Here is a 23,027-nt window from a genome sequence, read left to right as displayed (position 1 = left end):
CAGCGAGACCTCATCTCTACAAAAAATTAAAAAATCAGCCGGGCGTGGTAGCGCATGCCTGTAATTCCAGCTACTTGGAAGGCTGAGATGGAAGGATCGCCAGAGCCCAGCAGGTGGAGGCTGCGGTGGCCGGGAGCGGCCACTGCATGCCAGTCTAGGTGACAGAGTGAGACTCCAACTCAAAAAAAAAAAATACATAAAACTTCAACAAATTATAAGGTCAGTTTTTTAAAAAGTTAATTTGAATTCATTTTCAAATGTAATTTTCAGTCTTCAGTTAAATTTCGGAAATATAAAGAAATCTAATTAAATGTCAAAACTGAGTAATTCTTTGAGTTGTTGAAACAGGAACTAAAGTTAGACAGAAGTGGTTGCAGGAGTAACCAAACTGGTCTTCCTGTGCTGAAATATATAAACCTATTTTCCTTGTATCTTCCCTCCCACACCACACATTTTCCACTGCATTTATTTACCCTTTATCTCCCACATCCTCCCACAAGTTCCCAAAAGCTAGAGACACTTGTCCCTTCTTTAGGCACCTATTCTTGACACAAGCTTAGAAAGACACAGGGACTAAAGAGCTGCACAACTGCTACTCATTAGGGTTTCCTGACTCCATCACCACGGACACAAACACTATCGCTACCAAAAAAGAATGAGAACATGTTGGGGAAAGAGTGTAGTCTGATTAATTCTACCTAATTAATCAGACTTTCATATATTATGTTCCTTGAAAATATTTCTTAATAAGTCACATGTTCCTCATCTTCTACAGTGGCTGTCTTTTTACACAGAAGCATTTAGCTTGATTCTGAGAGAGTGGACGCAGATAATCATAGATTATTTCATAAAGTAGCTATAATTCAGTTGAACTCCATGGAGTAATGTTAAAACGGCATTTTAAAAACTAAAAGCATTAATGAGACTTGAATGATGCTGTGAGATAAAGAGCTTACCTTAATAGTTTAAGCAAGGCCCTTAAAAAGACATTCCCCTGAAAATAACCAAAGTGTAACTAAAGGAAATCTTTAAGCCTCTTGTCTATTTTAATTCAATTAAAAATGAAAGAAAACAGGCCATTGCTTTCCTAGACTCTGGTGTGGCCATGTGTTCTTTGAGTTGTGGCTGCTGCCATGTTTCCTAAGCTCTGGCCCCCTCTCCTACCTAGGAGGGGTGAATCTTTTCTCTCTCTCTCTCATTCTCTCTCTAATTTACTTTCTAAATAAACTATATTTCTAATCTTAAAAACAAAATTAAAACAATCCCAAAATTGGAAGGTCAGTGATTAGATGAGTGCTTTTTCAACTGCTTTACTCATACCACGCTGCAAAAGAAATTTCTACATAGAAGTATTTCTCAACACTACAACAGGTTCATTATAAAGTAACTTTTTAAGACTGAGGTATAAATAACACTCACCCAATGGCCTTTGCAATATAACCAAATGTGTTGACTGTGGCTCTACGAATAGCTTTTTTGTGGGCTTTTAAGAGCTCTAAAAGTTCGAAGCAAATCCTCATCCATTCTCTTGCAGATACATATTCAGCTCCTCTATTTAAAAAAAATTTTTTGTGACATTAGCGAAGTTTTAAAGGTAAATCTGCAAATCACTAACTCATTTGAAGCGTTAAAAAAGTTATTATTACTCTCCAGAAAGGCTGGTTCAGTCTTCAACTCTATCTCACCCTCCATTACCATCCAACTGAAATCTGAAAATACTGACACTGGAAAGTCTGACTATATATACTCACATTAGCAACATTCAGCAAGTTTTGCTAACTGAATTCAAAATGGTTGAACTGATACTGCTTATAAAAATGTTTAGGTAACCTGCTTACCTGTCAGCAATACGTCCAACAAGATCAATACAGTTCTCTTGTACTTTTTCATGCCTGTTCTTTAAGATGGGAGTGAGTCTAGGCAGCAGATCTTTAATTGGTGGGGTCATCTTATGCATACCTATTTAACAGAAGTCAACAAACTGTCAGCATGCAACCTTTGTTCATTTTCCTTTTACTTTAGCAATGCAAACTTTCTTCATTTTCCTTTTACTTAGCAATGTCATACAGGTATCTATGCAGAAATATAAACTTACAGCTGCCTATGGAAAGAGAAAGCCCAAATTCTACCCAGACTCAGAATTTTTTCTAACTTTTTATTAACAACTCCTGATTATGCATACAAATGAAAAAAAAAAACAGTGAAGTGATTAAAGAGTGATGAATACTCTACAACAAAAAAGTTTCTTTGGTTCTGAAATGTATGTGTGCACTAACATTTAAGTATGGGGACAGCTAATGTTCCGGCCACACATAACAATATAAGCCAGAGGTTAACATGTAAATTAAAGCAGACTTTTCCAGAAAGGGCCCCCTTACCCTTTAACTGCAAAACAAACAGATCTCCAGTCTCCCTGCAATGCAGGGCATACTTGGATGGTATTTACACCTACGAAGAGAGAAAAAAGGAGGCAGCTGGCAGGGGCTCTTGCTCTAACTATAACTGCTAGCTCTGATTCTCTCTCCATTGTTTTTCCCACGTTTCCCTAACAGAAAATATGGTTTACAACTCCCTGCAAACCAGACCCCTACAAGTGGCCAACTGATATTTGGCAAGTAGCTATCTTCCACAATAGAGAGGACTGGACCAAAGTGGAGGTTACATGTAAATATTCAAATCGTTCAAAGATCTATGTTGCATAAAAAACCCCTAACTAAAATGAGAAAAACAGTGACTACCACCGTCAGCTATTTGGACATCCTGTTATGTTATTTCAGACCCTCTAAAATCCTAGAGGAGTTAATTTTGGCAACAGTTATATTCAATTACAAGGAAGGATTAAATATAAGAACAATTCGTTTGTTTCCTCATAATGCCCTAAAAGAGTAAAAGCTTTGCTCTCCACTGCCAAGATCATTTGTAATACTGTGTTCGTTCTTTCATAAAACTGAAAGGACAGTTTTAAAAGACTAGGGTATATAAATAAAGACAAGATACTTAAAATTCACTTTCTCTCTGGTTATAGTCCCTGAATTAATAGCAAGCAAAAAAACCTATCACAACCACTTACTAATTCAAGGTTGAATAGATATACAAATAGTTTGTTTTAAAACTTCAGGGTTGCCTTTTCCCCCTCTGTAGAACATGGAGACTATATTTCCGCTAACACACTATTTCTATTAGGGTCCTCTATTCCATGACCTTAGAGAGCTTATAACTACTCCCAACTCTCTTGTAGATCCTAAAGTTGCCCTTTTTTCTCTTTTAAAGTAAAATATAAATGAGTTTTGGAAAACAAGACTTTGTGATATCACTTAACTAAAATCTTGAAATGTTTTTAAAAAAAAAGGGGGGGGGGGACAAAAATCTCACAACTTCTAAATATGATTCTGTATTTTACTTCCAAAAAGCCAAAGAAAGTTCAACAACAACAACAACAACAATCAGTCTTATGTGACCACCAAATTCCATACCTATTACATTTACAATGGCCTTCAGTGCTCCAAGAATGCTGACCAGTACTTCAGGGTACTCCTCACCCAAATACTCATACAACACAACCCCCAAGTGCCCCATCAACTTTTCCTGTAATTAAAAAAAAAAATTATGTTAAAATGTTACTGTTCATATTAAACTATTTAGTGAATAATAAAAATGTGGTACAACAGTTTACCTCTTGACATGTCTTCATGACAACAGCAGTTCGAGAAATCAAGTCAGCTGCCTGTTGTCTAACTTTTGCTGATTTGTTATTTAAACGCCACAAAACTGTGCCACATATCTGAGGCAAGTATGGTTTGACTCGTTTGCCGAGAGCATTAACCACTGTGCCAAAGCCGTTCAACATTACTGAGTCCTAAAAAAGAAAAGCTAGGTTAAATAAAAACTACCATCATTTAGCTTGTGACTGAACATTTAAAATATACTAATATGCAAACTTTTCCAACCACCCAAACATTGGGTTTTTTAATAAAATCTAAAAATCTGAGGTAGAATATTTCTTAGTAACCAATTTAACTGAGTGAGAATATGAGCATTTTACTTCAAACTCTATGCTTTAGTATGCTTTCCTACAGATAAGAAAGTCAGTGGCAATTCTCCATAATAATTAGTTCTCATTACCTCTGTAGTCTGTTCTTGGAAAGCATAAAGAATACCATCAATCAGTTGTTCTTCAAGTTTATGGTCAATATCTGCTGCTCCCAAGTTGCCCATAATTTTCTCAATTGTCTCCATCACCATTTTTCTGTACTGTTCAGCTTCATCTTTCAGATCATCCACAATCCTAGAAATAATTTCTGCTGCACCTACTTTGTTTGCCAACTCCACAGTAGTATCAACTAACTAAAAAGAGGAAAACACCCTTAGTTTATTGCTTTCCCAAGGAAATATAGCAACATCATGAAAACCAAACGTACTATTCACTTAGCTAGTAAACATGCTGAGAATGTTTAACTCCTATCCATCCATCCATCCATCCATCCATCCATCCATCCATCCATCCATCCATCTATCTATCTATTTTGAGTTAGAGCCTCACTCTGTTGCCCAGGCTGGAGAGCAGTGGCGCACTCACGGCCACCCCAGCGTCGACCTGCTTGGGTTCTGGCAATCCTTCCACCTCAGCCTTCCAAGTAGCTGGAATTACAGGCGTGTGCTACCACACCTGGCTAATTTTTTATTTATTATAGAGATGAGGTCTCGCCAAGTTGTCCCGGCTGGTCTCAAACCTGAGAGCTCAGACAATTCACTAGCCCTAGCCTCCCAAAGTGCTGGGATTACAGGTTGAGCCACCGAGCCCGGCCAACTCCTATTTATTAAGCATTAAGAGAAAAGCGACCAAAATGTTAAGGTGACTGAAGGTAAAACTGTATCCATGTTTTACCTAGCCAGATAAAGCACTGAATTTGCTAGATAAAAACATTAATTCATAGTTGGGCATATATCCTTGAATGCAAAACCAAGATGGAAATTTACCAGCTGACTAAAATACACTTTTCACAACCAAGCACATACAAATTGAGATAATCAAGGCAAAATTTAATATAAAATATGCAACATGCATTCAAGCTGGCTAAAAATTAGACAAAAAAATTTCTGAAAATGTTATTTGACAATAAAAGCTTACCTGTCGGTAATTTCTTCTATCCAAAGCCATTCTGTGCTGCCAGAAGTGTTTAAAAAAAGGAGGAAGAATCTCTGTTTTAATGTAGTTTGCCTCTACACCATCTGTCCCACAACACTGCTTTACCACCTAAAAGGTTAAAAAAAAATAGTAATAAATCAAATGACCTGAAATGAATACTTATTGCTGACCATTTGACATAAATTCATCAATCAAGCACAGCCCTGATGTAACTCATGATAGCCATTTTAGAAAAAATACTTTAAATTTCTTTTCGCCCAGGCATGAACTACTGGGATTTTTGCCTAGCAACTCAATTGAAAAAAGGAAGCTGGGCACAGTGGCTCACGCCTATATTCCCAGCACTTTGGGAGGCTGAGGCGAGTGGACTGCCTGAGCCCAGGAGTTCAAGACCAGTTCAGGCAACTTGGCGAGATCTTGTCTCTACAATAAATCAAAAATTAGCTGGGCATGATAGTATGCACTTGTAGTTCCAACTACTTGGAAGGTTGAGGTGGAAGGATCACCTGAGCCCAGTAGGTCGACACTGTAGTGGTCATGAGTGTGCCACTGCATGCCAGCCTGGGCAACAAAGTGAGAATCCAACTAAAGAAAAAAATTAGCCCACGTGCAGTGGCTCAAGCCTGTAATTCCAGCACTTCGGGAGGCTGAGGCAAGTGGATTGCCTGAGCTTGCATCTCTACAATAAATCAAAACTTAGCTGGGCATGCCTGTAGCTTCAGCTACTTAGAAGGCTGAGGCGGAAGGATCACTGGAGCCCAGTAGGTTGAGGCTACAGTAGGCGGAAGCGTGCCACTGCATTCCAGTCTGGGCAACAGAGTGAGATTCCAACTCAAAAAAACAAAAAAATAACAAATGTGGAACATTTACCTTCAGCACAATTTTCTTCATTTCCTCATCAGGTGATTGGAATTCTCGAATAAGGATTAACATCACCTCTCTGGTATAGTAGTTGGCATACTCTGCATCCATGAGAGGAATAAGATACCCAATAGCCTTTAGAAAAGCAGCCAAACCCTATTTTAAAATAAAAAAACATATGTACTTCAGTAATTTAGATTGACATCACCTTAATTTTAATGAGTACAAATTAAAAAAAAATAAATCTAATGGATACCTTTCCTCTGTGCTGGCGGATACCCTTCCACAGAGGTTTTAACACAGAATCAAAGGATTCGATACCATAAGGAGTGGCTGCCTCAGCCAAGGCAGCAATGGCCAAAGCACTGATGGTCCGAACTTTCTGCTGTTCATCCACGAGACCTACAAAAGGAAACACAGATATTAGCCATGCACCAACATTAACTCATTTCCACAGTACCACCCAGATTCTAGCAATATACTTAACCATTAGCCAAACTGCAGAATCTGTTCACATAAGACAACATTAGGCAAAAGCTAATGCAAACCACAGCCTGTTAGCAGATATTATGAACCCCATCATAAAATACATAGTGTTTATGTAGCTGTGTCCTTCCATTTATGTCCGCAGATCAGAAACCCAAACCCCAGAACAGCCGTCCTATTTATTAAACATAGGTAGGCCACGTACAGTGGTACATATGTGTAGTCCAAGGCTAAGGTGGGAAAATTGCTTGAGCCCAGGAGTTCAAGTACAGCCTAGGCAACATAGTGATCTGTCTCTTTAAAGAAAAAAAGAAAGAAAGGAAACAAAGGAAAAAGACAAAGTTACATTACAACTTACCATGTTCAATGATTTCAACTAAACTTCTGAGATGCGGTAAAATGGCACAGCCCATAAGAATAGCTATCTGTTGCACAATCTTAATACCAGTATGCCTCGCTTGCCAGGACTTCTTGCTTTTGCACACAGCTTTTAGGAAAGGCAGCAAAGAAGGAATGCCAAGGGCAGAGGCTACAACAGCAAAAGCTCTAGCTGTTGTGTTACGGACATATTCATCCATGTTATCTATGTCAGGTCTCATGGTAGAGATCATAGTAGCCAGACCAGCAGCCTCAAAAGAAAAAAAGGACAGTCATGAATTAGTAACATTAATCCTCAACCATTTCTTCCTATAATCAAATAATTCCATTAACAGCTATAAACATTCTTCTCTACAATTTAATGTAAATACCTTTGCCAAATTAGAAATAATCTCTCGGCCTTCCACTCTAGCATAGTAATCTTCATCAATCAACAGTGGCTCAATGACCACGAGGATCTGAAAAAGAGGAAAAAGAGAAGCTACACTTTCACATCAATTACTGACGCAACACTCAAGTAACAGAACTAAACACATACAGGAGATTTATATTATCAGGATTTTGCTGATCAAGGGACAAATTGTTTAAGAATTTTAATTATACAATTTCAAAACCCAGATATGTGAAAATGAGAGATATCAGTAGATTAATATTCAATCCTTTAGAAAAATAACTTATATATCTATACATTTTGCGCCATAATTACCATCAGCGAAAAGATAGGTCTTAGCACTAAAAGGCATGGCACAGAGTATTTGTTCTCATCCTAATCTGATGTCAATAAAAGAAAATGAAAAATATGACCAATATGACCCCACCACGGTAAAGATGACAAGTTACAGTTATATATGCCTGTATGTGTGATGTATGCTTCTGCAAAGAAAAGGGTCTAGGATATGTGAATTTAACATTGCTTAAGTCTCAGCCTGAGTGCCTTAAAAAGTTGTACACTTTCCTTTCTACCATGAGTATAAAACATCAGTTACTACTTTTTCAGAATTTTTTAATTTCACAAATACACAGACTTAAGCAGTTTCTTTTTAAATCCATGAATTCGTTATATATTGCAAAGTCAAAATATTAAGCCATTAGCAACACTATTTAAGGATAACAAACCTTGTGGACATACGGCCGAACTAAGTCATCAAGTTTGTACAGTATTCTATCGATAACTTTCACAAGTAAGTGGCGCTCTTGATCCTCAAGAGTAGGAGACATCAGTAGAGGAAGAATCTGATTAAACAAAGGACCAGCTCCAAATTCACGAGCTTTATCAGTAATCTGACGCAAAGCAGCCTGAGGAAAAAAGAAGAGGAAAAAGTGTTTTCTTTATAAACCAGGCACTGTGAATGAGCAAATTACTCTATAACTTAATATTTTAGCCTACATTTTTACAGATACTTTACATAAATGGCATGAGTTCACTTTGGTCAAAATTACTCTAAAATCTGAACTCCTGTGACAGCAATTCGGTGTCTTCCATTAATTCAAAAGGGTAATTTAGTAGAATGGAACCACACAGGTATATAAAATGCCTTAGCTTCCCTGACGTATCTTCCATCTTCAAGCCATGTATAGTGTAATCACAATTCCTTACATAATTCACTAATTATCTTCAATCCTTAAACATACTTTAAAGGCCTTAAAGACAAAAATAACCTAATTTTTCAACATCCTTATTCGTACAGGTCTTTGATTAAAAAGCTAAATCCTTCATACTACATATATTTATTTCCCTCATGCTATATGCCCTTAATAAAGACGAATAGTCATTATGAATTCCTAAAGTTAAAAATATAGCGGACATGATTTAACAACTTACCTTTCTCATTGGTGGTGTTCCATTCTTAATTTTTAAAAGCAACTTCATTATTTTTCTCTCTTTCTGCTCTTCAGGACTAAGAGTTGACTCATCAACATCAACCTATGGTAAATATAAAGATTTAAAGGCAGGTTGAAATGTTATGATTGATAACTCCCAAACAAAATGCAATGATGTTTCTGACAGTATCACTCACCAACAGTTTATCAAAGTACTGAATATCATCAGGTTTTAAAAATGGAAGGTTTCCAGATGGCTGGTCATTGACACTTTTCATAGTTCTGTCTTCGGTCTGCATGTGGAAACCAGTCATACCACCTAGGGGTGTTGGAGTAGCTGTCAGCTTGCGAGCTGGAGTTCGAATAGGAACATAACCAGCTGGAGGGGGAAGGACCTAAAGGAGTTAGACATAAGATAATTTAGAATCTTCTGGATTTAAGAACAGCATAATAAATAATACTTGCATTTAAAATATTTTACCATTCATTTGCTAAGAAGCTTTTAATGTGCTTAGAGACAAAAATCAACACCCATCCCACTTTTCTATCTTACTTAAAAGTTTAAAATATAGCTGGGCATGGTGGCTCACACCTGTCATAGCAGCACTTTGGGAAGCAGAGACAATAAGATTGCTTAAGCTCAGCCGGGCTCCGTGGCTCAGCCTGTAATCCCGCGCCTTTGGGAGGCTGAGGTGAGTGGAGTGCCTGAGCCCGTGGGTTCGAGACCCGTCTGGGCAGGCGAGACCTCATCTCTACAATAAATCAAAAATTAAGCCGGGCATGGTAGCGCATGTCTGTAATTCCAGCTACTTGGAAGGCTGAGGCGGAAGGATTGCCGGGGTCCAGCAGGTCGAGGCTATGGTGGCCGGGAGCGGCCACTGCACTCCAGTCTGGGCGACAGAGTGAAACTCCAACTCAAAATAAATAAATAAATAAAAGATTGCTTAAGCTCGGGGGTTCAAGACCAGCCTGGACAACTTGGCAAGACCTCATCTCTACAATAAATCAAAAAATTCGCTGGGCATGGTGGTGCTTTCCTGTAGTTCCAGCTATTTGGAAGGCTAAGGCGGAAGGATCACCTAAGCCCAGCAGGTTGAGGCTGCAGTGGCTGTGAGTATGCCACTGCACTCCAGCCTGAGCGACAGAGTGAGACTACTACTCAATATAAAAAAAAAAATTAGCTGGGTGTGGTGGTGACAACCATGATTCCAGCTACATGGAAGGCTGAGGCAGAAGAACCGCCTGAGCCCAGCAGGTTGAGGCTGTGGTGGCTGTGAGTGTGCCACTGCCCTCCAGCTTAGGTGATAGAGAAAAGTGAGACTCTGACTAAAAAAAAAAACGTTTAAGTGGGGAAATGAGGAAATAGGTGAGGCAGGCTTATAAAAAGAAGTTGAAATTCTGGTCACCTTCAAATCCTCACCTGTATTAACACGCTGATGAGTCAAGTTGTCAAATAATTTAAAAATTGAAAATTATAAAATATAGGTCAGCAATTCTAAATAAAGTGCTAGTAGAGCAAATAACATTATAATATATTTATATAAATGGAAATAAGCTTTCATGGTACATGTAAATAATGTATGGGTTTATCTTGGTATTAAAATGAAACACCGCCAGGCTCAGTGGCTCAGCCTGTAATCCTAGCACTTTGGGAGGCCAAGGTGAGTGGACTGCCTGAGCCTGTGGGTTCGAGACCAGCCTGGAAAACTTGGCAAGACCTTGTCTCCACAATTAAAAATAAAAAATTAGTCAGGTGTGGTAGCACGCACTTGTAGTTCCAGCGACTTGGAAGGCTGAGATGGAAGGACTGCCAGAGCCCAGCATGTCGATGCTGGGGTGGCCATGAGCATGCCACTGCACTCTAGCCTGAGTGATGGAGTGAGACTCCAACTCAAAAAAAAAAAAGAAAGAAAAATAAAATAAAACATTGCATGAACACCTGCACTATAAAAACAAACCTAAGTCTAAAACTACAAAATGAGTTAAGCCAGGCACGGTGGCTCACACCTATAATTCCAGCACTTTGAGAGGTAGCGGCAAGAGAACTGCCTGAGCCCAGGGGTTCGAGACCAACCTGGTCAACATGGTGAGATCTCATCTGTACAAAAAAAACGAAAAAAAATTAGCCTGGCGTGGTGGTATATGCCTAGAGTTCCAACTACTTGGAAGGCTGAAACCGAAGGATTGCCTGAGCCCAGCAGGTGATGGCTGTAAGCATGCCACTACACTCTAGCCTGGGTCAGAGTGAGACTGACTTAAAAAAAAAAAAGTTAAATACATAAAAACTAATACCAAATACTTACTAAACCCCTATAAAATACACACAACCTGACTAAGCCTTTAGGAAAATCAATAATTTATTTCAAAAAATGCACAATGTATCCATGTAACCAGAATCTCTTCATACCCCCTAAAGCTATTATTGAAATTAAAAAAAAAAAAATTTTAGTGTAGGCTGGGAAAAAATTTAAAACTGGCAGACTTTTTTCTTTTTTTAAATACAACTTTCCGGGCAGGTCAATAAGCCTATCTTTTCCAATCTTTTCCAATGAGTCTAAAAAGATTCAATTAATTTTTGTAGCTAATTAATGTATGCACTAGCATGGACCACTAAACTAAATTCCACCATTTTGAATAAAGTGGTATTAACTCTGTAGGTGAAAGGACTAAAATAAATGCTAGGTCCAATGCCATCACTCTACATTAAGTACCTTGTAAAGGCCTATTTTTATATTCACTTACTAGTTTTTAGTAGAATCACTAAAGAGGCATTTTCCCCTGACCAATACTAGGGAAATCGGTGACTACAAGTGACAAAGACACTCAAGCTGTCAATAGTAGGTGATTTTTAGTTTTCTGAGTTAGGGGTCTCACTTTGTCCTTCAAACTGCAGTGCAGTGGCTCGCTCATAGCTCACTGCAGCCTTGACCTCCTGGGCTCAGGCAATCCTCCTGCCTCAGCTTCCCATGTAGCTAGGACTACAGGCATGTGCCACCATGCCTGGCTAATTTTTTCTGTTTTTGTAGAGACAGGGTCTCACTGTGTTGCCCAGGCTGGTCTCAAACTCCTGGGCTTAAGCAATCTTCCCACCTCGTCCTCCTAAAGTGCTGGGATTACAGATATGAGCCACCACACGTGGCCAATAGCGGATTCTGTCTATACCCACAGCATTATATAAAGGTTACAAAGAGCTTTAAAGCAAAAATTCAAGCATACTTGAAACAAATACTCTACTTCAAACATAATGGGGAGGGGGGAGAAATACATGCCATCTGTAAAAAAGCAAAGTCATTAACAGAAAAGGTTCTTTAAGGGCAATCAGATTACTTATACTTAGGTTCCAAGTTGGCTTTGACCACAGACTACCCTTAGACAAGCAAATATTCTCTATGTGTCAGACATCTAGAAAATTTTACAGTTCAAAAAAAACCCTAAGGCCAGGCACAGTGGGTCACATGTGTAATCCCAGCACTTTTACGAGGCCAATGTGGGAGGACTGCTTGAGCCCAGTAGTTTAAGACCAGCCCAAGAAACATAGCGAAACCTCGTCTCTACCAAGAAAAAAAAAAAAGAAAAAAAAAAACAAAACCTAGCCAGGCATAGTGGCGCACACCTGCAGTCCCAGCTACTGGAAGAGGCTAAGCCAGGTGGTTGAGGCTACAGTGAGCTGTGATTGTGCCACTGCACTCCAGTCTGGGTAACAGAGTAAGACCCTGGCTCAAAAAAAAAGAAAGCTGTTGTGGTAAAGAGAATATTCTTTGTGTCCACTGACAATCCATAAACTTAAATACAAAAAATCTTATTGAGGCACCAATAGCTATGACCTAATATGGAACCACTAATAAACTGAAGCAGCAGCAGTTCACAAAGTATGATCTTAGAAATCCTTGAGATTTTTTGCTTTCAAAAACTGATAATTCACTTCTCTTCATCTCTATTACTTTTCGGAATTAAAATATACTAGTAAATACCTAAAGGAATGGAAAGGCAGGCCGGGCGCAGTGGATCAAGCCTGCAATCCCAGTACTGTGCAAGGCCGAGGTTAGGGGATTGCCTGAACCCATGTGTTCGAGAACAGTCTAGGCAACTGGGCAAGACCTCATTTCTACACTAAATCAAAAAATCAGATGGATGTGGTAGTGCGTGCCTATATTTCCAGCCACTCGGAAGACTGAAGTGGAAGGACTGCCTGAGCCCAGCAGGTCGACGCTGGGGTGGCCATGAGCATGCCACTGCACTACAGCCTGGGTGATGGAGTGAAACTCCAACTCAAAAAAAACCAGATGCAAAGGAAAGCAAACTAAAGCAATTTTATTACTGAGTATTCAAAATGAAGTTCATATTCTAAACACCATCTCACTCATATTCACTGTACTACCTTGTATCCTTCTGGGAACATAGCATCTAGTTCTTCATCAGAAAGTGGGCGGTTTCTCTCATCAATTTCTCTTTCCCATCGCCAAGCCTGAAGCTGTTCAGGAGTCATACTCATTATGTGACCTACCCAAAAAAATAAATTTTTTTTAGCAATCTATAGCACAAAGGTCCTTAGGGTATAAGACAGTATAAGATCAGTATAAGGTCCTTAGGGTATAAGATCAGTGTTAATATTTAACTGCTTTTCTATTATAAACAAAACCAAGACTTATTTTTATATCCCCTTATTCTTGCTAAAACTTGGCATTAATAGCACACAGAATACCACACAGAAAAAATGAAAATACTTCAGGAGGAAAAGAGAATTGTTTCCAATGAGAGAGTTTCTACCTGGAGTAGGGGTGGCCATGTTCATGGCTGGCGTGCCAATTGGTGTTTTTCCAGGAGTCAGAACAGGAGTGCTTCCACCCATCTGACTGGCTGGTGTTTCATCCCAACGTGACTTTCTTTTGCTGGCTCCAGGAGTCGGTGTTTCACCAATTGAATCTCCACCTCGGTCTGTTCGAGGAGTCTCAGCCCATCCACTTCCATGCCCAGGAGTATCTTTAAAGAGAAAAACAGATTAATACCACAATTTTTATCCTTTTAAAAATACTGTCTATTCTCTAAAAAGAAAACTGTTTATTCTCAAACCACTAACATATTGAAAAAGATCAATTCTGAAGTACTACGTTCCTAAAATGGAGACCTGCTCAAAAACATATAGTAAAGACTGAGAAACAAGAAAACAGATCAAAATAATTTATTTAATCATCCACAACATCACTATACAGAGACAGTCACCAAGTATATCTCGAGTCACTTCCTTCAATTCTCTATGCAGTTGAGGTTGCTTTGCAAGTAATTCTACACTGCTTCTTTTACCCCTTACATGTTAAGTCCTTCCCTATATCATTAAAAATTCTTTATGCCGGGCTCGGTGACTTAGCCTGTAATCCCGTGCTTTGGGAGGCTGAAGTGAGTGGACTGCCTGAGCCCGTGGGTTCAAGACCTGCCTGGGCAACTTGGCAAGACCTTATCTCTACAATAAATAAAAAAAAATTAGCTGGGCATGGTAGCGCACGCCTGTAGTTCCAGTTACTTTGAAGGCTGAGGCAGAAGGATCGCCGGAGCCCAGCAGGTCGAGGCTGCAGTGGCCAGGAGCGGCCACTGCACTCCAGTCTGGGTGAGAGTGAGACTCCAACTCAAAAAAAAAAAAAATTCTTTATAAAATTTTAATACAGCAGATATATTATTAAACCTTAATTTAGCACAGCTATACTCATAAACAATTAGCAAAATATAGCTTTAGATCATCTACAAAAAAGCCAGAGGTTTGGGTAAACTCACAGAAACAGAAAGAAGAAAAAAGGTTACCAGGGGCTGAAGGAGGGAAAAATGGGGAGTTACTATTTAATGGGTACAGGGATTCTGTTTGGCATGAAGGAAAAAATCCTAGAAATGAACAATAGTGAAATCCTAGAGATGAATAGTAGTTGCTCAACAACTGAAAATGTACTTAACTCCATGTAACTGTACACTTAAAAATGTTAAAATAGTAAATTTGATGTAAGGTACATTTTACCACAATAAAAAGGATAAAGACCTGCAATTTTCTCCTAAGATTCTTCTTAAACCATAAAAAAATTTTAAACCTCTTCAAAAAAGGAGAATTAGGCATATCATCTACTCAGTTCTTTATCTGTTCCAAAAGCAGTTGGTTATTTACACGTGTACCCAGGACCAAAACGTAAACATACCACTCATCAACTCAACATTTCACCCACACAACCACAATAAGTACCTCTCTCTGTCTTGGGGGTCTCATCCCATCTGTTTTTACGAGCACTGGAAGTTGCACCCCCGTGGCCTGGTGTTGCATGGCCTGGTGTATCGCCTCGTCCAGGAGTAGCAGCTCCCGCTGGTGTGTGGCTGGGTGTAGGATCCCATATTTTTGAACCTGGGGTTGCTCCAGGCGTCTCGCTTCCCTTTGCACGACCTGGTGTCTCATCCCATCTTAAGGAAGGGGTATGCCCAGGAGTCTTAACAAAGGAAAATAAATTTTATTTCAGACACCTACAGAGAAATAACTAGAGGGGCAGGTGTGGTAGCTCATGCCTGTAGTCCCAGCACTTTGGAAGGCTGAGGTAGGAAGGTTGCTTGAGCCCAGGAATTTGTGACCAGCCCGGGAAACAGAGAGATACCCGGTCTCTAACAACAACAACAAAAAAGAATTAGCCAGGCATAGTAGTGCATGCCTACAGTGTCTCATGTACTTGGGAAGCTGAGACAGGAGAATCACTTCAGAGTTCAAGACCTGGGTAACAGAGACCCAGACCTCCCCCTAAAAAACCAAAAAGTGGCGGGGCTCGGTGGCTCAGCCTGTAATCCCGCGCCTTGGGAGGCTGAGGTGAGTGGATTGCCGGAGCCCGCAGGCTCGAGACCCGCCTGGGCAACTTGGCAAGACCTCATCTCTACAATAAATCAAAAATTAGCCGGGCGTGGTAGCGCGCACTTATAGTTCCGGCTACTTGGAAGGCTGAGGCGAAAGGATCGCCAGAGCCAAGCAGGTTGAGGCTGCGGTGGCCGGGAGCGGCCACTGCACTCCAGTCTGGGCGACAGAGTGAGACTCCAACTCCCACACACACAAAAAACCAAAAAGTGATTAAAATGATAAATTTTATGAGATATTTTTCACAATAAAAAACTTTTAAGACAAAGAAAGTCCTCTAGGGGAGTGCTGTTTTCAGAGACGTAAGTTACCCATCTAGAAAATGTGGAAGACCACTGTATTGTATTCAACCTCCATAATGTAAACTGCCTGCATGTCTACATGTCGTATTTAATATGCCACTATACCACATATATTACATATTTGATATAATTTTTTTTTGAGTTGGGGTCTGTGTACTGTGTACAGTATGATTGTGTACAGTGGCACAATCATAGCTCACTGAAGCCTGGACCTCCTGGGCTCATTCTCCCCGGTAGCTGGGACTACAGGCACATGTCACAACAAGTGGCTAATTTTTTTTATTTTTGTATTTTGTGTAGTCTAGGTCTTGCTATGTTGCCCAGGCTCGTTTCTGAATTCCTAGGCTCAAGTAATCCTCCCTCCTCAGCCTCGCAGAGTATTAGAATTATAGGCATGAGCCACTATGCCCAGCCTATATTTAATATATTTACTACCATGGAACATGCCTTACTCCATGATTGAACTGCATTTCCCAAAATTCGTATGTTGAAGTCTAAACCCCTAATGTGTATTAGGAGATTGCGCCTTAGGGAGGTAATTAAGGTCAAATGAGGTCATATGTGTAGGGCATAATTTGCAAGACCTGGTGTCCTAAAAGGAAGAGAAGAGACAACAGGTCCCACTGGCACAGAGAAAAGGCCATGTGAGGACACAGCAAGAAACAAACATCTGCAACCAACAAAGGAGCTGTCACCAGACAGCAGCCCTACTGGCTACTTGATCTTGGACTCTGAGCCTCCAGAATTGCGAGAAAATAAATGTGTGCTGTAAGCCACTTGGTCTGCTATATCTTGTTATGGCAACCCGAGCAAACTAAGACAAGTCACAAAACAGAAAAATTTTTAAATAGTAATAATGAAAAATAAAAACAATTACCTCTGCCTGATCCCAACTTGACAGCTTTTTGGGAGTGGCCCCAGGAGTCTGATCAGCTGTTTGATCCCAGCGCCGTTTTCGTTTTGACGGAGGCTGGGATGCTGCAGCTCCATTGACAACTTTTAGTTCTCCAGCTTTAGCTTTTTCTGCTAGCTGTTGCCTAATTTCTCGCTGAAAAATATTGAAAATGCAGTGCTCACTTTTAAGAAGCTTCCAGTGTATGTTTATCTCCTTTGCATAGTCACTTCTATTAGTCATCCTATTTTAGACTTTATTTACTCTTTCTTCCTAGGATATTGGTAGTACATTCCTTTTTCTCTCTTTCCTGTAATTCCAGTTTTATGAAATATCTTTCTTAACAAAAAAAGACAAGTACAGAATTCATAACATAACACATCCTACTTATACACAGTAAGCAAAGTAAAATCTTCAGTCAATAGTGAAGAACCACATGCTTCCACTGAAAAATACGGTTTTCTTTAAAATTCAGATAAACAGCAATTAAGACTAGGTAACAAGATGGAAAAATGGTAGAAAGGAAAATCAATATAATTATGTCTTATGTTTACAACTATGTAAATATTATGTATAATTTAAAGATAACAAATGTACATTTAACTCACATTATTTTAAAGAGAGCCTCTATCGCCCCATTTAATACACACAACAAATGAATCTATTATATTCTAATGATAAAGGTGTGAAGGCTATTAAAACAAAATGTATAATCTCTGCAGGCCAAATGGAATTATTCCAAATACTCCATCCATACCAAAACTGAAGGGACTCTCAAAGCACAATTAAACTATCTAACTTTTCCCTAACAGAAATGGGTTCAGACATATACCATTAAGCTCCCCACAGACACATCCACTGTTAACATATACACGTACATACATGGCCAAGAGACCTGAGACTAGAAAAGGAAATAGAAATAAAGTTTTATTTTGATAACTGGTATAATTTGAAAGTAAGGTTCTTTCTCAACTTAATTTTTATTCATACCATTAAAATATTTGTACAGCAAACAGCAAAAAAGAAATATAACAGTCTCTCAATCTCAACTTTCTTTATATTCTTTCACAACCACTAAAGTAAGAGACTCAAAAAAATAATAAAGAGATTCACATACTTCTTCTTTAGTCAAATGCTGTTCTCGCATTACATCCATGTAAGTCCTGGCATTCATTTTAGGATCAGGGGTCTTCCCTCCTGCAGAAAAGAACAGCAACAGGACAAGAGTACAATAAATAAAGGATAATTGGGTTAAACTGATTTATCTGCCCTGCTCTAATATTATGTTATTCCATAATCATTTAATTTATTTTTGATGGAAAACTTTAACAATTATACATCTTACTGTTTATTGAGTTTGCTCATCAATTTAACCTGTTTGAACACAAACATATCTACAGCAGTTTAAAACAAATATTTTAATGCATATAAAAACAAAATGACAGCACAGTTTAGTCTTCAGAAGTGATGGGTTCCTGGGTTGCTAATCCGGAATACGTACACTTTCGTGCCTTTGTCTCCATCAGCAGTTCTGACTTCAAGCAGCAGAATAGAAGCCTAGAAAATTATCTCTTTACCATTAGTAACACTTTGGAAAGATATTTATATTCAAAACATTACCTGTTGCAAGTTGTTAAAAATCCTGACTACAAATAACTATGACTAGTAAGTTCTTCATACAGTGTTCTAAAACAGTTGTAGTTTAGAAAATCTGATTTTTCATAATATACCTATAATCTTATTCTGATGTCAAGTTACTAAAAAGGGCTTCATGCTTTTAAGTTCTGTTGACCCAGAAAACATATTTGTATTTCTTAGAAAGTACAACTGAAAACGTATTACTTGAAATATATTACTTCTACCAAGTTATTATGATGCATACAGAAGAAAAGTGGTGTACTAAGAGATGTGTTAGTCTCTTGGCTACAGCTTCAGTATTTGCTTTCCAAACTTCAAAATATCTTAAAGAAGCCCAGATAGTATATATAAAATTTAGAGGCACACTATACTTTAGAAATGTGATAATTAGCTATACTAGTAGTATAGCATCACAATTTAGGAAAAAATAATAAAATTCTAAGACATTTTCTATGCTGAAGATCATGCCCAATTGGTAGTGTCATTCTTTCTGACACTAGCTCTGATAAGACTTCCTTTGGGATACTTTTTCACCATAATCTAGAGAGGATGTGTTGAACTGCACCCTTAAGAATGCAGACAGGACTGGCATATAGCAGTACTGCTGTAGGAAAGAAATTAAGGACAGTTAGTATGGGCCTGTGAATTCTGACATACATGTTTAAATCAATTACAATTATGCAAGTAAAAAAAGAATATCCCTACTAATTCATGCAGGCTGAAAAGTCTAGTATGTAAACCTGCAGCCGAATCTAATTTTAAGAAACAGGCACCTAATTTTGATGGTGAAACTCACTCACCTGAGGAAAGCTTCCATCAGGTTCACTATGCCCCTTGTGCTGACTTGCACACTACAATTAGCAAAACAGACTCCAACTATTAAAAATATCAAAGCCTTTGTATACATACTTTTGTTTTAACTTTAAGTATGCTTAGAGCAAAGTAGGCGCATTTACTAAGCTATATTTAGAGCAATATGGGGGGGCGCTCTAGTGTGAGAAACAGTTTCTCAGAGGTAACAATCCTAAAAAGCTAGAATTTGGAATGACAACTTTCAATAATTTGAAAGTATTTTGACAGAAAAATACATTTGTTCAAAGTATAGAAAGCGTACCCAAAACAAAAGTAAAAGAAAAACCTTTAACCCTTTGCGTTTCTATGGCATTGGCTCATTATTTTCTTGTCCTTCTACCTGGAAAGAAAACTTGCATTATAAAGATGAAGAATATGGCATCTGTGACTTCAACCAAATCTATACAAATCTATAATAAGGGGGATTTTACAAAAGAAAAGCAAATTCATACGCATGCCAAAAAAAATCAAAGGGCTAAAGACAACTCAATACAAATAAATTTCTGAAACTTATAGAAAGGTGGGAAAGAATTACCATCTGCAAAAGGATCAAGACGCTCTGGGGAAATGATCATGGTCCGCCTATGCTTTTTGTACTCATCTTCTCGGTCTGCAATCTTTGGAGGTCGGTGCTCAGCAAATGGATCATACTGAAAAGAGGGATGTCTCATTAAAACCCACTTTAAATAGTCAACCAAACAATGTTATAAACAAAAATCAGAACATTATAAGACACATACAAATGTTTAACACATGCCTGCTAATAAAAGAAATATTCTGCATCATTTTGTGAATGTTTGTATTGAGAATTAAGGCATATGGAGATGAGGCAATACACACGTCCCCATTTCTATCTATAGTTCAATGATTCATGAAATGATTACCTTTACAAAGTAAATTATTATCTCTAATCCTCCTAAATCAACTCTCCTCAAAACATTCTAAGAACCGACTCTTGAAATTTTCAATGGAAACACAGACATTCAACTTTTCTTTAGTTGAATATGATTTTTTTTTTAAAGTTACCTGCTCTGTTGACTGTGGTATATCATTAAGCAATGCCACAGGGGCATGATATCCTGGCTTCTTCTGACCAAGCAAACTTGTAGATGATGAGTAGTCATCGTCATCCTGCAATGAAACACTCCCAATAAGCCAAACTTAAATGTCAGAGCTTAAAAATTACAAAAAATCAACATGAAATCAAAACATTTACTAGAGTGTAATGCCTAAGTCATAGTTCATAAAACATGTAAACATTAATAGGTTTTCTTTCACTTCAGAAAACTACTGAAGAAATTAAACTTAGTTCTCTTTATTTTTAAAATTATTAGCAAGGAAGGCTAAGATAAAGTAAGTATGGACTAGAAAAGCTTGAACATTTCATTTTTCTCACAGAGAAGCCAAGATTAAATGTTTTTCACATCTGGTAGCTATAGCCAGCTTATTTAGAACTTTCCATCTTCCTTGGGTTTTCTTCACTCACGCTTTTTAAACATAACTTAACCATAGAAATAAGTAAAAAGTAACTGATTCCAAATGTATTTGTTCCCGGTAGTATGTTTAAACAGAAAAATTTTATACTGCTACTTTTCTAGTGTCAAAAGTACAGCAATGGTTAATTCTTAAGATCTTTATACCTCATATTTTTTTGAAAAGAAGAAACGACAGTCAAGTGTAGTACCTCACACCTATAATCTCAGCACTTTGGGAGGCCAAGTTCAAGACCAGCCTGAGCAACATAATGAGATCTCATGTCTACAAAAAAAAACAAAAGTTAGCTGGGCATGGTGGCATGCACCTATAGTCCCAGCTACTCAAGAGTCTGAGGTAGAAGGATGGCCTGAGCCCAGAAGGTCAAGGTTGCCATGAGCCTTAATTGTGCACTATACTCCAGTTTGGACAAGAGTGAGACCCTGAATCAAAAACAAAAAAGGAAAAAGAAATGAAATAAAAGAAAATGACAATTACCCTCTCAGCTTCTGGAACACAGTTAACTCCATCTTTTCAATTAGGTTATGAGAACACAAAATACAATACTAGCTGGGTGCAGTGGCTCATGCCTGTAATACTAGCACTTTGAGAGGCCAAGGCAAGAGGACTGCCTGAGCTCAGGGGTTCAAGACCAACCTAAGCAACTTGGCGAGACATCGTCTCTGTAAGTCAAGAACAATTAGTCAGGCATGGTGGTGCATGGCTGTAGTTCCAGCTACTGGGAAGGCTGAGGCAGAAGGATCTCCTGAGCCCAGCAAGTCAAGGCTGCAGTGGCTGTGAGCGTGCCACTGCATGCCAGCCTGGGCAACAAAGTGAGACTCCGACTCAAAAAAAAAACTAGTCAGTGGTTGGTTTCCAGAAATTTCACCTTTAAGACTTTTAAATTTATCTCAAGAAAAAGATAGAGAGTCAACTATAAAATGTGACTTGCATTTCCTAAAATAACCAGATTAATAACCTTCAATATAACATAAAATAAAATTTTACATAATCTTTTATGTAAAATAAAATTTGTAACTGAACCACACGAAAAATGGACAGATATTTCAGAGTTTGAAATGGTCTAATAAAATATAAGCCACATGGAATAGATTTCAAAACGAGAGGCAGTCATCCTCCGTAGTACTTAAAACAGATATGAAAGCTCACAAGTGCCAGTAACAAGAAAAATTCCATTCATGTAAAGATGTCAAAAGGAGAAAAACACACAGCATCAGGTCTAAATCAGAAATCAAGCCACATGGACAGATGGCTATTTACAACCAAGTCATTTCTCATATGGGCTACTCTAGAGCCAGTAAGTAACAGCAGGAATTTATCCTACAACTGTCTACTTTATAATAGTGTTAATGATTTGCTGGATAAACAAGTTAGTCCGAACTGAGCACTTCCAGTAAAGTTTTGAACCTTAGCAAGGAAGGATACCCTCAATAGTGTTATCCTCTAAAAGAACCCCAAAATATCTCTACAGAATAAACCAGTTGACTTAAAGTCTTTCATATTTCTTGCTTTCTCAAAAAAAAAATGTGTACATCTTGTATACAATATGTAACTTACATCTTCAAGTTCAGTTGCAGCAATTGACGTCACGTATCCAGCAAACCTGCTGTCACTTCCACCATAAATTTCCTGGTCATAATAACCTGTAGAGTCAAGGCCCACTCCTTGAGCTTCATCAAGAGCTGCCTTCTTGCCTTGGATTTCTCGAATCTGTGCTTCAATATCTATAAGAGAATACAGACTTCTCTTAATTTATTTTTCCAAAGAACTCAATACAATGCATTTACTAGGTTTTTATCAAAAGTCTCTTTTATATGCAGAAAATTTAAAACAATTGTCATATAGGGGTTAGTAATCACAATGGTATTAGTATACCTAAGAAAGTAAATCTTAATACGTTATCATCTAACAATATATAATACAGCTTCAAATCTCCCCAAATATCCTAGCATGCTTCAGGTGTTCCTTTTTTCATCCATGAGTCAATCAAGCAGGCACTTCACTTAGTCGTCACTTTTGTTTGCCTTCTTTAAATATAGACAAGTCAAGCCATGCACGGTCACTCATGACTGTAATCCCAGCACTTTGAGAGGATGAGATGAGAGGACTGCCTGAACCCACAGGTGCCAGGACCTTGTCTCTACAATATGTGAAAAAATTAGCCAGGCTTGGTAGCACATGCCTGTAGTTCCAGCTACTTGGAAGCCTGAGGTGGAAGGAATACATAAGTCCAGCAGGTCAAGGCTGTGGTGGCCATTGCATGTACTGCACTCCAGCCTGAGGACAGTG

The 23,027-nt window shown here is 38.5% G+C and overlaps 1 protein-coding gene across 5 annotated transcripts in view; it reads right to left on the bottom strand.

The window, feature by feature from the left end:
* SF3B1 (splicing factor 3b subunit 1) overlaps window positions 1-23,027 on the bottom strand; it is a 43,621-nt gene that overhangs the window by 7,440 nt on the left and 13,154 nt on the right. Inside the window, exons 2-22 of one of the 5 annotated variants that reach the window (XM_021715016.1) lie at window positions 22,296-22,462; window positions 20,271-20,375; window positions 19,780-19,894; window positions 17,872-17,951; window positions 16,740-16,910; window positions 14,913-15,150; window positions 13,460-13,672; window positions 13,068-13,192; window positions 8,890-9,087; window positions 8,694-8,795; window positions 7,988-8,167; window positions 7,243-7,329; window positions 6,852-7,122; window positions 6,264-6,409; window positions 6,017-6,163; window positions 5,129-5,254; window positions 4,123-4,344; window positions 3,674-3,856; window positions 3,474-3,585; window positions 1,839-1,959; window positions 1,420-1,551 (exon numbers count right to left, since the gene is read on the bottom strand). In XM_021715016.1, the coding sequence (XP_021570691.1) occupies window positions 1,420-1,551; window positions 1,839-1,959; window positions 3,474-3,585; window positions 3,674-3,856; window positions 4,123-4,344; window positions 5,129-5,254; window positions 6,017-6,163; window positions 6,264-6,409; window positions 6,852-7,122; window positions 7,243-7,329; window positions 7,988-8,167; window positions 8,694-8,795; window positions 8,890-9,087; window positions 13,068-13,192; window positions 13,460-13,672; window positions 14,913-15,150; window positions 16,740-16,910; window positions 17,872-17,951; window positions 19,780-19,894; window positions 20,271-20,375; window positions 22,296-22,462 (3,241 nt within the window). Of the gene's footprint in view, window positions 1-1,419; window positions 1,552-1,838; window positions 1,960-3,473; window positions 3,586-3,673; window positions 3,857-4,122; window positions 4,345-5,128; window positions 5,255-6,016; window positions 6,164-6,263; window positions 6,410-6,851; window positions 7,123-7,242; window positions 7,330-7,987; window positions 8,168-8,693; window positions 8,796-8,889; window positions 9,088-13,067; window positions 13,193-13,459; window positions 13,673-14,912; window positions 15,151-16,739; window positions 16,911-17,788; window positions 17,952-18,157; window positions 19,543-19,779; window positions 19,895-20,270; window positions 20,376-22,295; window positions 22,463-23,027 lie in introns of those variants that run through there. The other 4 variants (XM_008063084.1, XM_021715017.1, XM_021715019.1 and 1 more) reach the window with 4 other exon arrangements.

Source organism: Carlito syrichta, unplaced genomic scaffold (genome assembly GCF_000164805.1).
Source record: "Carlito syrichta isolate Samal-C Ts95f unplaced genomic scaffold, Tarsius_syrichta-2.0.1 Scaffold306547, whole genome shotgun sequence".
In the NCBI taxonomy this organism is placed as follows: domain Eukaryota; kingdom Metazoa; phylum Chordata; class Mammalia; order Primates; family Tarsiidae; genus Carlito; species Carlito syrichta.
This window is presented reverse-complemented; position numbering and strand designations above follow the sequence as displayed.